This window comes from Phyllostomus hastatus, unplaced genomic scaffold (assembly GCF_019186645.2).
Source record: "Phyllostomus hastatus isolate PE091 unplaced genomic scaffold, TTU_PhHast_1.1 phas_contig_244, whole genome shotgun sequence".
Lineage (NCBI taxonomy): Eukaryota > Metazoa > Chordata > Mammalia > Chiroptera > Phyllostomidae > Phyllostomus > Phyllostomus hastatus.
In genome coordinates this window covers 59,927-75,451 of record NW_025333796.1, presented here as the reverse complement: position 1 = coordinate 75,451, position 15,525 = coordinate 59,927, and the positions used below count along the sequence as shown (strand labels likewise).

The 15,525-nt window shown below is 51.3% G+C and overlaps 2 protein-coding genes and 1 pseudogene across 2 annotated transcripts; 1 reads left to right on the top strand and 2 right to left on the bottom strand.

The window, feature by feature from the left end:
- Nucleotides 1–702: 702 nt before the first annotated feature.
- Nucleotides 703–1,663, bottom strand: GIMAP2 (GTPase, IMAP family member 2). The gene is given in 7 exon segments (XM_045837769.1): nucleotides 703–830; nucleotides 833–903; nucleotides 905–1,286; nucleotides 1,289–1,402; nucleotides 1,405–1,486; nucleotides 1,488–1,621; nucleotides 1,624–1,663. Coding segments are annotated over 7 exon segments (951 nt in total).
- Nucleotides 1,664–3,959: 2,296 nt separating this feature from the next.
- On the top strand, nucleotides 3,960–10,620 carry LOC123818006 (GTPase IMAP family member 6-like). Its single transcript, XM_045837861.1, has 3 exons — nucleotides 3,960–4,213; nucleotides 5,939–6,023; nucleotides 8,280–10,620. Exons 1-3 carry the CDS (start codon nucleotides 4,043–4,045, stop codon nucleotides 9,029–9,031), a joined length of 1,008 nt encoding a protein of 335 aa, XP_045693817.1. The 5' UTR covers nucleotides 3,960–4,042; the 3' UTR covers nucleotides 9,032–10,620.
- Nucleotides 10,621–13,328: 2,708 nt separating this feature from the next.
- Nucleotides 13,329–15,525, bottom strand: part of LOC123817990 — a 28,600-nt pseudogene continuing 26,403 nt past the window's right edge.

Genomic DNA, 15,525 nt, shown 5'->3' with positions numbered 1-15,525 from the left:
GTGTGTGAGTGTGTCTGTGTGTGCTGAGTGGACACAATTAGTTTTATTGTTGAAATGAGCCACGTGTCTACTTACCATCTTCTGAGGAAAAGACCCCTGAACAGAATGAAAGACGTGAAATCTCAGGGCATTTACATCTTATTTTTTATTGTTATTTCATTATATTCAGTAGAAATTGTATTTTTTAAAGTTAATTTGTTGATTTATTTTAGAGAAGGGAAGGAAGAGAGAAAGAGAGGGAGAGAAACATGGATGTGTGCTTGCCTCTTGCACTCCCTCTACTAGGGATCTGACCCACAACCCAGGCATGTGACCCGACTGGGAATCAATCTGGGGACCTCCCAGCTCAAGGCACTCACTCCACTGAGCCACACCAGCTGGAGGCAAGTTTATCATTATCTTTACTACATTCAGTGGAAATCATAGTGTTTCCAAGAAAAAGGAGTTCCCAGGAACATGAAACTGGCTTTAGACATTTGCAAACAGGGAATTTTATGTTTAAGCTTTCAGAAGGTTTTGGAATTATATTTCAAAACAGTCATTTTAAAAATAATTTGGTTCATTGATAAATTGAGTGATGGTAAGATTTTAAAACTTTGCCAAATCTCAACCATTCACTGATGTCTGGCACCGCATTCTATAGAGGAGACACTGGGGTTCCCTCACTCTGTGACAGTGATAATAATTACTGATCAATAACTGTCACCTGGGAGTCTTGCATTCCAAACCAATGGTCTTCCCAGGAATTGTCACTGATTTTCTGAGTATAATTAACAATAATCTACAAAACAAATGGCACATACTACACAGTAAGTAGTAAAAAAATTTCATATAGTGAGCAATACACAAAATAACCAAGGTAGCAATCGGACAGATAACTGAATACAAACTAGAACACACTCACATTTGGATTGGGGCTCTTTTTAGGCAATTGCTTTTGGCCATGGTTGTGCCTCGTCTCTGCTTTTCCATGTACTTTACGAGGCACCCTTTGAAGCCCTCCAATTTTTCCTCTGACCACTCACGTCCACATTCCAGCCCTGTCGCTAGGCCATACAGCTCACTGGTACAGGGCTCCCCACTTCTCTCCACCACCAGGCCCTCCCTCAAGTCCATCAGCTTCTTCTCTTGGTCTTCCACATCACTCCTTTTGGCTCCCTTATTAAAGGCGTATGGTTGCCCCCCACACGAAGCCACCAGCCTACCTAGGGCTTTATTTTCCGAGTGGTGGATGTACTCCATCCAGGAGCCTCCCTCGAGGTCCTCCTTGTGGCTGAAGAGGACAATGTGTGTCTCATGGCACCCTCTCCAAAGACCGCCTTCACCCTCTGTGCAGCCTGCTGGTCCTGGGCGGTGAAACAGTGCAGCTGCATCACCAGGAGGAGCACATGGGGGCCTGGTCCGAGAGCAGGTAGCACTTCTGCACCTCTCCGAGCAGGGGATCGGAGCGGTCCTTCCCTGAACACAGGTCCACTGTGCCCATGACCGACCACCGTTCTCTCTCCCCAGCATCCCACACTCTCCCTGCAGGTCTGAGTAAAGGTCTGGGAGGGCAGCTGGGGCTCAAACGCTTGCTTCCCCATGGTGCTGTCCCCTGTGGCACTTCTGCCCGTCCCTGTTTGCCCACCAGCACGATTCTCAGCTCCAATCCTCTGCTCTTCATGTGTAGTCCTGCTAAGAGGCAATTTACCACATTATTACTATGCTGGTCATGCCAATGGGATGTTTTTAGTGATAAGGAGTTATTCTCACATATGCAAAAGACACTGTCACAATATATTACGTTAATGAAAGAGAGGCTAGCTCCACTATCAAATAAAATAAATTAGTCATTTAAAAATAATTTTATTGTTCAATTACAGTTGTCTTCATTTTCCCCTAGCCACTCCCTCTCTTACCCCAGCCAAACCCACCTTTCCCTCTTGCTTCCAGCCTCCCCCCACCCCCAGTGGTTTTTAAATATCTGGATTTCTGTAGGACTCCAGCATATTGCCATGTTGGGTCCTAGAAAAACCTACTTGGGGTGGGGACGAGATGGATTAAGAAACAGATTTCATCATGCAAAGCTTGCCTGAATCTCCATTCTGGACCTCTGAAAGATCAGTGTCCTGAGGGTCAGCGACATGGAGCCAAACTGTGGATCCCACCTCCGGGGGTGCTAACTACCCAAACTGGACGTCTAGCAGAATAGGTTTATCCTAGCTCTCCTCATCCTTCACGTAAATGGACTCACACACTGCGTATTCTTGTGAATCTGGCTCTTTTTTTGGATTATCATGATGTTTCTAGTTGTGTCCATATGACAATATGTAGCAATAAACTGGGCATTCTCGCTGCTATATACTGTCTGTGTGTGACTGCAACCCAGCTTTTACACATAATTTAGGATATGAACATATAATGTATATCATTCCCCTAACGACTTTGGCTATATTATTTTCATTTTCATTTTCAAATATTTTCAGCTATTTTATCTTCTGGCTTTGTTGGGGTACACCTTGACAAATAACAACTGTGTATATTGATATACACAGTGGAATTCTACTCAGCCATAAAAACACTGGATGACATGAACGAACCTAAACAGTATCATGCTAAGTGAAATGAGTCAGACAGAGAAAGACAAATACCACATGATTTTACTCTTATGTTGAATTTAAGGAGCAAAATAAATGGACAAAATGCAAACAGACTCACAGGAACAGAGAACACACTGAGGGCCGCCAGCAGGGAGGAAGGCTGGGAGTTGGGCGAGGAAGCGGGAGGGATGGAGAAGCACAGGCTGCGGTCACAGAGCAGCCACGGGGTGTAAAGTGCGGCCCAGGGAACAGACTCAGGAACACGTAGTAACTGTGGACGGGCCCGCTGGGGGCTTGAAGTAGGACGGTAAGTACTTTAGTATCAGAACACGGAAGAGGCACAGTGAAAACCCGGTGTGTAGGACGTTTACGTGCAGTGCAGTAAGTGTGCTCACACAGGCACCGCCAGAGACCCATGAGTAATGAGTTCCATTCTTTCCAAAAGTTCCAGAGGGAAAGGATGGGACGAAGCATTCACGTAACTGAAGGGGGGTCGCCAAGACCTGAGCACGCGGAGGAAAGACACTGTGATAACATGAGGAGGAAACACTGAGAAGGGACTGTGTTTGGCCTGTGTCAGCTAAAGGGGGCATGAGGATGGGAAAGTTAAAAACAAAAACAAAAACAACTGTGACACCGCACAGGGGCACAGGCCCGCTGAGAGTGGGATTTGACCCCAAGGTCACGCTCACGCTAACGGGCAGGAAAAGACATAGCCCGAAAACTCGAAGCCAGCATTAGGGCCGCTCAGCTATGACACAGATTTGGAATTGCCAGGTACAGAATGCGTGTGAGTGTGTGCACACCCACATATGTGTGTACGGAAAGATGTGTTTATTATAAGGAACACTTATTTATGATAGTGAGTGTGCTCGCATGGTTCATCATAAGCAGCTGGCTCGTGTGATCCTGGAGCGAACGTCCTGAGATCTGCAGTCAGCAAGCCGGAGACCCAGGAGACGGCGCTGTGGCTCCCACCTGAAGACATCCTGCTCAAGACTCAGAGAACAGATGTTCCAGTTCCAGTCCAAGGCCTTGTTCTGAGAGAAAACATTCAAAGGAAGGATGAGTCAGGGGAAGAAAAGGGACAAGGACTTTCTGTCACGATAGGGAAGGCAGAGATAGCTGTGTGAATCCCCCGTTCTCAAAAAGAGAAATCAGTAAAAAGCCATCCCCCTAGCACACAGTTTTCGGAAGGGCCTGCTGCCTTTTTTAAGCCTCTGAGTTCTGGTTAAGCTGGTTCAGAATGAAAGCAATAATGTTCTCCTGCCCTTGTTTTTCCTGTTCACATCACTGAGGCCGCAGACCACACGCACACGGTACTGCACGCATCCGACTCAGGCAGGCCTGGCCCCGGGGCTCCGCCCCCTTCCTGTTCCCCCTCACAGCAGACAGCGGCTCCTTCCAGCGCAGCTCTGCAGCTCAGCGAGAGTTCCGTCACATTTTCCTGAAAAATATAAGCAATGTCCCTATTTTGTTCAAACGCCAGTGAGGCTGCCTTAAATTCCTCCGGCCACGGCCCCCAGAAGCCTACAGAGTCGGCCCCAAATGGAGAAAGGGACAACTCGCCAGAGGACTTGGTCCGGGGGGTCAGGAGTCCAGGCTCTTCCTCTGGTCCGGCGGCCAGCGGGGTGGTAAGTCCAAACGTGTGGTGAGTGTGTCTGTGTGTGTTGTGGTTGTGTGTATATGTTATGTACATGTTGTATTTGTGAGTGTGTGGTGTGGTTCTGCATGTGTTGTGTTTGTATGTCTGAGGGTGTAGGTGTGAATGTGTGTGTTTATATGTGTTATGTCTGCATATGAGTTGTGCATAGTTATTTGTGTGTGCGCTGTGTGAGTGTATGTGTGTGTTGTGCATGAGTGTGTATGTGTGGACATTGTGGATGTTTATGTGTGTGCTGTGTTTGTGAGTGTATGTGTGTGTTGTGCGTGAGTGTATATGTCTGGACATTTTGCATTGTGTTTGTGTGTTACATTTGTGTGTGTGCACGTGTGGTGTGAATATGTGTGTTTCTGTGTTGGTATGTTTGTGAGTAGCTGGGTGTTCTATGGGGAGTGCATTGTGGGAGCGGTCTGTGTCGTGTTTATGAGAGTGTGTTGATTTTGGTGCGTGTGTGTCGAGTCTGTGTGTGTCTTTGAGGAACATTACAAGGGGCTGTGACTAAGAGGAGAAGAGGATTCTGTGCGTTCCGTGTCCTGCCTCAAACCCCGGTTAGTCTAGTCAAGGGGAAGACGCTTCCGTGAGGTCCACTTTCTTCCTGAGGAGCAGCAGGGTAACCCGCCTGCTCCGTGTTCTCCAAGGGAGACAAAGTGGAAGGGGTCGGAGGTGTCAGGCACCGTTGAGGGCAGGATCTGTGGAGGCTCTGAGGGACAGGTGTCCCCAAACTCGGGGCCTTCACCTGGAGACACTCCCTGACTGTGAGTGTCTCCCAGTGTCCTGTGTGTCCCGGCAGACAAGTCCTGGGCTGCGTACTTCCCATCCCCAGGCCACAGGGGAGAGGGAGCAGATGCAGCGGGACGGGCTGCTGAGACAGGGAACCATGTCGGTCTGTGAGGTGGTGCGGGAGGTGGCAGGTGCACTACTCTCGCCCCAGAAGGGTGATGACAGGTCCTGGTAGGGTGACAGGGCCCTCTCTGCAAAGACTGGGACGTGCTCTAGAAAATGTCGTGAAGTGGGTTGGGATGCTATAGGGACCACAGGGACATCTAGTTGAAGCCCAGATTTCACACTGCGGGGGACTCTGAGGCCCAGGCAGTGTGACCACGCTAACAGATGGCCATGAAGTTGGGCACTGAGGTCCCCTGGCTCCCAGCAAGACTGTCCCCACACTGTCAAATTCCTGTGCCAGGGAAATGGACCTCCTCACCATAGCACCTGGCCACCCACCTCTGAGCCCTCGGCCACCCTCTCGGCCAGGTCGTCCTCAGGCATCATCTGGGCACCAGGACCTGCCCCCAGCCCACCCCGCACCACAGCTTCCTGCTCATGGCCCCAGTCTGGCCGCTCATCTTCCCACCACTCCTAGAACAGACCATCAGACCTGCTTCTTCATCTCTGCTCTTTCCCTCCTCACAGGGAGTCCCAGGACCCTCTGTCCACCCCAACGCCATTGTGCCTTAGGCTGCAGGCCGATGGCTCCTTCTCCATGAAATCACCTAGACTCACGATGGGGACCCAGGAGCAAAGAGAAAGAAACAGGGTCCCTGAAGGAGGTAGAACATGTCTCAGACCTTCCTCCCCCTCCTCTCTCAGTCCATCCCCCAGAGCAATGCAAACACTTCCTTCTGGCAGGAGAAAGGCAAAGCCAGCTGCCTTGTGAGGCACAGGTGAAACTCAGACAGACATGTTGTTTCTCCAGGTGGAGGATGAAGAATACGAGCTGATTCTCTGGGACAGCTGTGCAGGAGCGCCGTCCCAGCATCCTACCCAAGATGTGTCAGCAGGTACCACAGCCTTGCAGCATAGGTGGCCCTGAGGGAGGAGTGCACAGGGACGTGGGTGTGCAGGGGTGCACTTGAGGAGGCAGCGGAGTGCAATCAGCCGGGCTTCACCCTGCACAGGGCCCTTGGGTGGGTCCTTGCCTACCCCACCAAATAAGAGGGAAAGACCCCGAGTAGCACAGTGGGAGAGAGGGGGCAACCGATGGCTCCAGCCACACCCTTAGGAAGGTGAGTGTGCGATAACTACTCCCCGTGGCAGAGGCTTGCACCCAACCAAGCCCACTGGGGGCAATGGGCTGACTCTGGTGGGGGGGGCGCTGAGGGTCAGCAGGGCCACCCAGCACCACTGAAGGAGTGAGTGAGGGGCTGCCTCAGGGCTGGGCTGGCCCTTCCCCAGGGCTCTTCCCCCAAAGCTTTTGCATTGGGGTCAGGGGCTTGAGAGTCATGGGTTTGACCTCATCATCTAACCGGGGGAGACAGAATTAGGGAGTGCTGGCAATGTGTCCATGTTCCTGGCCAGAAGAATTTATTTGTGATTCATTATGTATTGGACACCAATGATTTATTTAGTGTATGAACTTCAATGGCCCAAGTCATTGGGAGAAAACCCTATTAATACACTGCATGGGAAAATTACTGATACAAGAACTGTCACTTGATTGAGCCGTTCTCATGGCAATCGAGGTTCAATATTACTTTTAGAATCCTCTCTGTAGCCTGAGTGGTGTGCTCGGCGTGCACTGGCTCCTACCTACCCAGGTGGGAGTTCCTGTCTTGGTCCGGCTCTAGACTGGTGGCGACGGCAGGGATGAGCACTCTGTATTCCCTGCTTCTTTGACACCCCCCACACCCCCGATTCACCCACATTCCTCTCAAAGCCACGTGGGGGGAGCTGGAGGAATCAGCATCCTCAACCAGAGTTGGTTGCTGGGTCCACCAGCCAAGGACTCCAGGCATGCCTTAGGTGTCTGGGCTCTGTCACTGAGACACACCAATGTCTTCACTATGGAGCAGACGTGGGGGACCAGAGGGTCACTGGGCACCTGTCTGTTGCTCCGGGGATGAGGTGAAAGGCCGGGGGAAGGAATTCTCCTCCCAGCCTCAGACCCCAGTCACTTCTGAAACCCTCACAGCAGGTTTTCAATGTCAGGCTGGCATGTCCATGTCTCCTCTTTGCCCCTGTCCTGTATGCAGCTGGGCGGGAACATCCAGCCCAGGTGTCCAGGATGGAGCCTAGGAATGCGCCCCCGGGGAGCCTCTGTGCAGTGGAGCCCGGGGTCCAGCTGAAAGGCACCACCCTCCCCACGGTCAATGTGGAAAAGTGGAGGGAAGTGATGGGGTCAGACACTCGGGGACAAGACACAGACACAGAGGCCACACCTCTGCCCTCATCATCAGGGACACCCAGGAAAGCTCAGGGTCCCCCATTCATCCTGCGCTGATTCTATCCAGGTGAGAAGACATGACCCTGAGAAGATATTTTAAACCTAAACACAAAAACATGGTATTCTGCCACATTATCCAGCAACTGCATTCTGGGTATCTGCCCCGTAGAACCCAATCAGGAACTCGAACCGGCATTAGTCCACTAAGGTGCGCAGCAGCATCATTCACAGTAGGAAAAAGTGCAAACGGCTCGTGCCCACGTGTGAGAGTAAACACAGTGTGGTCCATCCATGCCATGTGATAGTATCTGGCCTTGCACAAACAGGGAATTCTGACCAGGCTGCAGGGTGGGTGAGGCTTGACACCACTGTGATGCCGAGTGAAGGGAACCCAACACAGAAGGTCAAAGTGCAGGGACCCAGGTCTCTGAGGCCCCTAGGAGAGCAGAAGAGCACAGGTCACAGAGGCAGGAAGGAGGCTGGCAGTGAGCCGGGGCTCAGGGGAAGGGAGGAATGAGGAGTTGCCGTTTCATGGGGACAGAGTTTCAGTTGGGGGTGACAAAAAATTCAAGAGATGCATAAGAGTGACAATCGCACAGCAATGTGAAGGTGCACAGTGCCACTGAATTGCACACCAAAATCCAGTGACAACAGGGATTTGAAATATTTATGTGTATTTTCCACCATAAAACAGTTTTTAAAAAAAGGAACATGGACCCAGAGCAGGTCTCCTGTACAGATGCCACTCCTGTCCCTCCTTCCAGCAGAGCCAGCCCCTGGGGCCATGAGCATCCAGGGCTGAGGACTCTGAGGAGGCTAAATGGGGTACATGGGCTATAACTCCCACCTCCCTGCTTTGTCTCGATGCTTCTAGATCTGCAGGAGAAGGAAAAGATCCCAAAGAGGCTGAGGCTCCTGCTGGTGGGGAAAAGTGGAAGTGGGAAAAGCGCCACAGGAAACAGCATCCTGGGCAGGGAAGCCTTCGAATCCAAGCTCAGTGCCAGACCCGTGACCATGACCTTCCAGCATGACTGCCGAGACTGGGCTGGGAAGGAGCTTGAGGTGACCGACACCCCCGATATTCTGTCCTCTCGGGTTTCACAGGAAGGGGCAGCTCAGGGTCCCTGGGCAGCTGTCGCCTGCTGCGCCCCAGGGCCACACGCAGTGCTGCTGGTGACACAGCTGGGCCGCTTCACAAAGGAGGACCAGGAGGTGGTCAGGCGCCTCCAGGAGGTCTTTGGGTTGGGTGTCCTGGCCCGCACCATCCTGGTATTCACTCGGAAGGAGGACCTGGGGGGCGGCTCCCTGGAGGAGTATCTGCGGGACACCGACAACCAGGAGCTCGCAAAACTGGATGTGGTTTGTGCGAGGCGCCACTGTGGCTTCAACAACAGGGCAGATAGCGCAGTGCAGGAGGCCCAGCTGATGGAGCTGATAAAGACCATCGAGGTGATCTTGTGGGAACACGAAGGCCGTCCTTACAGCAAGGAGGCTTACCCGATGCTGCCAGCTGCACCTCCTGTGCACAGAAAGGCAGGGAGGGCAGAGGGTTCAGACCGAGGCTCCGAGGGAGCAGCCACTGCAGAGTCCTGGCTGGGCTGGCTGTACAGAATCCAGGGCAACTGAGAAAACCCACAGACATCTCCTAAAGGGGCACCGTCTGACTGTGTGCTGACTCCAGTGGGAACAGGCATTTCCTGGGAGTCTCCCCAACCCTTTGTCCACCTCACAGCCTGTCGCCTCTCTTTGCATCCCATGGCTCCCAGACCCCTTGGGTCTCCAGGGCAGAGTCTGCTGAGTCCCAGCTCCCATCCCGGTCCTTCATCTCGCTCTCGGAGCCCATGTGCGCCCTCCCTGCTCCCCTGCAGCCCGCTGTCTCACACGGACCGCACAGAACGATGGCATCACATTTGTTGAAGTTCTTCTCTCTCCTCGAGTGAACCAAAGCTCCATGAGGGCAGGGCCTCCTCACTCTTCCATGTCACCCCCACTGCATTCTGGTCACTGGAGTGACTCCTTACCAATGACAGCAAATCAGTGTGTGCCATTGACCAGGTGACTGTCCAGTCTTGGTCTGTGTCCTCACCCACAGAGGGGGCAGCATAACGACTCTAAGGCACCTGAGTGTGTGGTGGGTCAGGACAGAGCTGTGGCTTTGCAGCATGTGGGGAGGGGCAGTTGCTGGGTGGAGCAGGAGGAGCCAGGGGAGAGACCTGGTCCAAGGGGCAGCTCTTTCACTCACCCCTGAAGGCGGCCATTGAACCACAGCAAATGGGCCTTGTGGGGACTGCTGGTGGGAATGATGAGCCAAGTGGGGCCAGGGGGTCCAAGGAGCAGGGCCTGGTCAGGGTGGTGGCCCAAGACCTCCTACAGGACATGAGGCCCCAGGAGGTGTCAAGGGGGCTTGGGCAGAGGAGGAGCCTTCCCTGAAGCAGACTAGATTAGGGATGCTATGATTAGGGTCCCCTCTCATCATATCTGCCTCCTGATGTTAGAAATTAAAGGTGGTTCTCCACCCTGTCTCAGCCTTACCTGCAGCCCTTCCATTCTCACTGGACAGTGGGGAGAGAGGGGGCATGGGGTCAGTGTCTGGGTGTGTAGTGGGGTCCTCTCTGAGGTATCTGTGGTGTCAGATAGAGGGGTGCAGGGAAGAAAGGGAAGCTGCAAAGGGAGCAGCTGAGGCTGTGAGCACGGTAGGAAGCACCTGCCTGATGGGTGGGGAGGACTCTGTGCCCCATGGGGGGTCTTCCTGGAGAGAAGCTCCTGGGGACAAGGCCACAGGAGGTGAGGTGGACCAGGACCAGAAGACATCAGGATGGTGGTCAGCCCTGGCCTGCGACTGGTAAGTGCCGTGTGACCTCACAAAGAGACTGACACTCCTCAGATGCCCCTCAGCTTCTCCGAGGCTCAGGATGCTCTCTGGGGAGTCTGACCAAGTGATGGAAACAGGACAGGTGGGAACGAGGGAACTGCCCCCGACAGACTCCTCTGTCCCTTCTTCACACCATGTGACAGAGGGTCTCTAGCTGCCTTCTTCAGAGAGGGGTAAAAAATAGGGTGAGGGGACAGCATCTGGGGACAGTCAGCAATCAGAGAGGCAGCCACAGGACTGTCTGGGTGCTCACCTGCCCATCAGAGATCCTCTGCTGTCAGGGGCCCCATCAGGACCCTGGTCTCCCAGTGCAGAGGCCATGGACTCCCACTGTCTCCAGACACAGGGGGACACCAAGGAAGCCAGTGTGTTTCATTGGCTGAAAGTTTCAGGGAAGCGTCTCAGGGCAGAACAAAGACCCAGTTTAGTGGGCATCTGAGACAGATCCATTTACTCAATCAGCCATCCACAGGCCGTGGACGGAACCCAGCCATATTCCCTGTGACGTGTGCGTGCTGCCGAAGACCCGCGTCAGGACTTCAGTTCTGTTCCATCTTCTACTTTTCTCCTCCTTGTGCATAAAGTATTGATTTGATCACAATGGCTTTGATTTCCTCATTATTGTATTTCCCTTGTTATTCTTCTACATGAAAATTAAAATCCCTGGTGTAACATTCAGAATGGGACCTTATTGGCATTCTGGTGGAATCGGCCCCCAGCCCTGCACTTACTTCAGGTAAAGAGTCAGTACTTCAACGTCAGGGGAGTCAAGGTCATCATGTTTCTAAGTGAGCAGTCTCATTACCTCAGAGCTGCTGAGTCAAAGTTCAAACCATTTGCATTTCCATTAGGACAACCTGATAAATTAATTTAAATGTTTATTGTTTACCTGGTAGGTTAATTCATTCAGCCCTTGTTGGTGAGGCTCAGTGGTTGAGGGCCGGCCTGAAAATCAGAGGGATGCCAGTTGGATTCCCAGTCAAGGCCTTTAGGTGGGCTGTGGGCCAGGTCCCCAGTAGGGGGCACAGGAGGGGCAACCACACGTTGATGTTTCCCTCTCTTTTCTCCCTCCCTTCACCTCTCTAAAAATAAATAAATAAAATCTTTAAATAAATAAAAATATGTTCTGTCTCAGTGGTCTAAGGCATCCAGTGCCCCAGGATGCAGCGGGACAGTGTGCGTGTCGGGGGGATGACATGGGGGAGCACCTGGGATTGCCGTTCTTCTCTTGCCTTTCCAAACCGATTATGCCAGGGGTTGGTATCATTTCAGATTCCTCTTCTCCCATTGTTCACCTTTTTTCACTTTCTCCCTCTGATGTTGCCCCTCCGGACTTCCACAAGCAGAGATGCTGCTCAAGAGAGGATTTGGGGTGGATCTGGGGGTCCAGCCCTGCCCACACAAGTCTCCAACCTATGTCTCCTCTTCCTCCTCTTCCCTCTGTTTCCTCTGGGCAACCCTCTCCCTCTCCCTGCCCCTCCCCGCCACCTGCCAAGCCTTCTCAGGCATTTTTCTTTAGAGCTATAGGGGAAATGAGATACAAGACATTTGGCCAAGTAATATCATAAGTCTTAAAGAATTCCCAAATCTTTGAAGAATGTTGTGAACTTGTGGGGGGGGGATTTAACATGGTGGTACAGGTGTTATCAAATCTTTTCAACCTGTCAGATAAGACATTGAATTGTTATTTGGCACCAGTCCCTCATGGTGAGAACATCTGCTTCAGGTTGCAGGGGCAGACCCTGACAGGGACCGATCAGCAACGGGATGATGACGAACATCCCCCCACTTCTTCCCTGTGATGCAGAGAACACAGCAGGACCAACTGTGGTGCCATGTGTAGGACAGAGGATTCAGCACAGCTGGATGGTCCACCTGCCGATTTACCTTCTACCTGACCTTCCTATGGAAATGTTTCCGTCTCATCGAAGACATAACAGGCCTCACCTGTTTGATGCTGGCATGATGGGGACAAAGTATTAGTTTCTTTACTCCCCACTTTGTACCAAGCACCTGGTGTGCACAAGGCCCTCACCAAAGATTTCTTCCCCCACCCTTGGGAGAGCTGGGGGAACTTGGCTCAGGGAACATGTTCACAGCACAGATGGTCCCGAGCTTGTTGCTCTTAGAAGAACTTTCTGAGCTCCTCGCCCCTGCCCCCTGGTGCTTCCCTCTGGGCCCTCAGTCATGTGCCACTGTCCTCTGTCCGTCATGTCCAGGTCACCCAGACCTGCAATTCAGTTCTGTCTCTGGCCCCACAGTAACAGCATGTATAGAGCTTTCTGTAGCTCCATACATGCCTTTGGCAAAGCCTTTGGTTTTGTCACTGAGATTTTGGAAGTCACAGGAAGGGGACCCCCAAGTAGCACTGGGCATTACTGCACCAAGCTGATGGTTTTCCTTCTAGAAGGAGGAAGAGCTTATCCTACCACCCAGCAGAGAGAGACACATCATAAATTATCCCCTCTCACAAAGGCAAAGCAGTTGGTCTCTTTCGGGATGTGAAGCCATTTTTTCTTATTATTATTTTTACTTTTCTGAAAAAAGGAACCAGACTGTCCTCCCTCCCTTTTGGCCAGTGGTGACCAGACCTGACCTACACTGTGGTCCCTTGGTTCATTCTCCAGGCAGACCACTGAAGTTCCCTTCGGGCGTGTGACCACCAGGACGTGCCGGTTGAACATGGAAATGTGCTTTGGGAGCTCCTAGAAATTACTCTGATAGGAGTCCCCAGAAGAGAAGGGGTAGATTTGCACTACTGTTATCCATGCAATAAAGGGATCTCATTTGTAACCAGGAAATCTGCAAAGGTCTCAGAAACCTTGATTACATGTAATTTCTAGACAAACCTGAATGAATGAATCCAAGAAGAATGAGGGGAGATCTGTTAGGGTGTAGAGAAGCCAAGCTCCATAATCATTTTATAATTTTACCAAAAAGTAAAACTCATCCCTGTGCTCTTAGAAGAAATATCAGTGGTATTTCCCATGGTAAAAGACTGCCATTTTTTGCACAAATTCAAGAGAATAGAAAAGTTTTATTGTAGTAACAGTAAGCAAACAATTCAGGGGGTGGGGCAGCAGTGTGCAGACCACCCTTCCAGCAGAGAGTCATCAGGGTGCAGGGAGATGGAGGTGCGGTGGCACCAGTTGGCTTCCCAAGAAAAGGAGAGGAATAGTCATTCAGCAACATGCTCGCATTGAGGTTGGTCAAAGAGTTTCTACAGAAACAGCTGAATGTTCCAAATGATGCTCTCTTTCTTGTTGAATCTGTGTCTTTTACCTTTTCTGGCATTTCACTTTGCTGAGTTCTAGAAGATCTGTTTTTCAGACAGGTCTTTGTTCTTTAGTGAGCCGTTAATAAGGAACAATCTGAGTCCTTCCATAAAAATGTAATTCAACAAATTTATGTTCTTCAAGAAAGAATTCTATAAGCATCTCTCTGTATAGATTACTAAATGCAAAGAGCTGACTTCACTAGACACTTGGGTACAGTGATCACTGTGGCCCTAAAGACAAAAATTAGGAGAAGAACCACAGGTGGAGATTATCTGCCAATCTAGAAAGAATCTGGAGGAGAAACAGTTACTGGGGACAAATAGACCAAGCTTGGGGCCACCGACTTTTGGTCTTCTGTATTCCTTTTCTGTGTGTGTCTGAGAAAGAGTTCAGGTCACAGTGAACATCTGTATATTCTGCTATGGAGTTTTACAGATTGGACACATGTCCCTCCCCTGTGAAATCAATTAAATGGCCAACAATGGCCAACAGTGAACTTTCTAGCCCTCCCTAGTCCTGAGAGCCTGAGGGACAGAAGCAGGTGGCTCTGACTTTGGGGAACAATTTCTAGGAGGAAGTGGCACCAGAAAATATGCAGGAAATATGGACAGATTTTCATTTTTTGTCCAGGGCTTTGAACACGCATTGAAGAGCAACGCCAACAACATTGAAAGCTCTTATGATGATGTCAAGTATCTTATTCTGATGCTCAGTTTCACCCCAGTGTTTTGCTGCATTGAAACACAGCAGTTTTCCCTTTCTGCCAGCACCCTCTCCATTTCTGCCTTTCTCTTTTCCTTCTCCTGTATGTCCCCCAGGTTTCTGATTTTCTCCTCATACTCCTCTCTTATCCTCTTCTTCTCCCTCTCCAGCTCAGCTCTGCACTGCTCTTCTATCACTCGGATCTGCTTCTGAATCTCCTCCTCGGCCCTTTGGTACATCTCGTTAGTGTAGAATCCCCCCTCATTCTCCATCACCATGAACTGGACCAGGTCCAGCAGCTGTGCCCTCTGGGCCTCCTGCTCAGCCCCTGTTGCCTTATTGTTGAACAAACAGTGGCGAGCCCTGAACTCCTTCATCAGCTCCCGAATGAACTTTGGGGCTTCCTTTATGGAATCATAGAATGCCACACCATCCAAGTCATCCTTTCAGGTAAATAGGAGAATCATGTATTCCTAGCTGTGGCACCAAACATCGTTAGTACTTTTTCCACAGCCTGTTGCTGTTCCTTTGAGTACTGGCCCAGTGGGACCACCAGGAGCAGTGCATGAGGCCCCGGGGACATCAGGAGGATGCAACAAGCAATCTCCTTTTGTGTGTCAGCAGTTGGCACCTCGGTGTCAAAAAGGCCAGGTGTGTCCACGACCACAGTTTCTCTCCCACTCCACATGCAGCTCCCTTTCTCACAGGCCTTGGTGACGGATTTTGCTGCAATGGTGGACTGAAACGCTTTCTTCCCAAGGATGCTGTTCCCTGTGGCACTTTTTCCGGCTCCAGTCTTACCCACTAAGACTAGTCTCAGTTGTGACTCTCTGGGGTCTTGGTTTCCAAGCCCTGGGACATCAGGAAACAAAAGCCACAGTGTTAGATTGACCTCCAGCATTTCCCCTGCAGGACCCAAACCTACCACTGCCTGTTTCTGTTGCCTGCTCACATCCTGTCCCATGAATGACCCCTTCACTCACAGGAGCTCTGAGGAAGCCCTGGGCCCCATGTTCTTGCTGCAGGCCTTGGGGAACCCTGGGCACATCTCCAGAGTCCCTTGGGCTGCTCACTCTGACCTTTGGCAGCTTAGAGCCCATGGAGGAGGGCACCCCAGGGTGTAAGTGAGAACTCTGAGCCAATGCAGGTGCTGTCCCTCCTAAGCAAAGGCAGGAAGTGACACAAAAGCTGACTGTGGGACATCACAGCAGAAGATCCCCTCACCCCCACAACATATTCACAAGGGAGCTTTTTTTCTTCCCATGAAG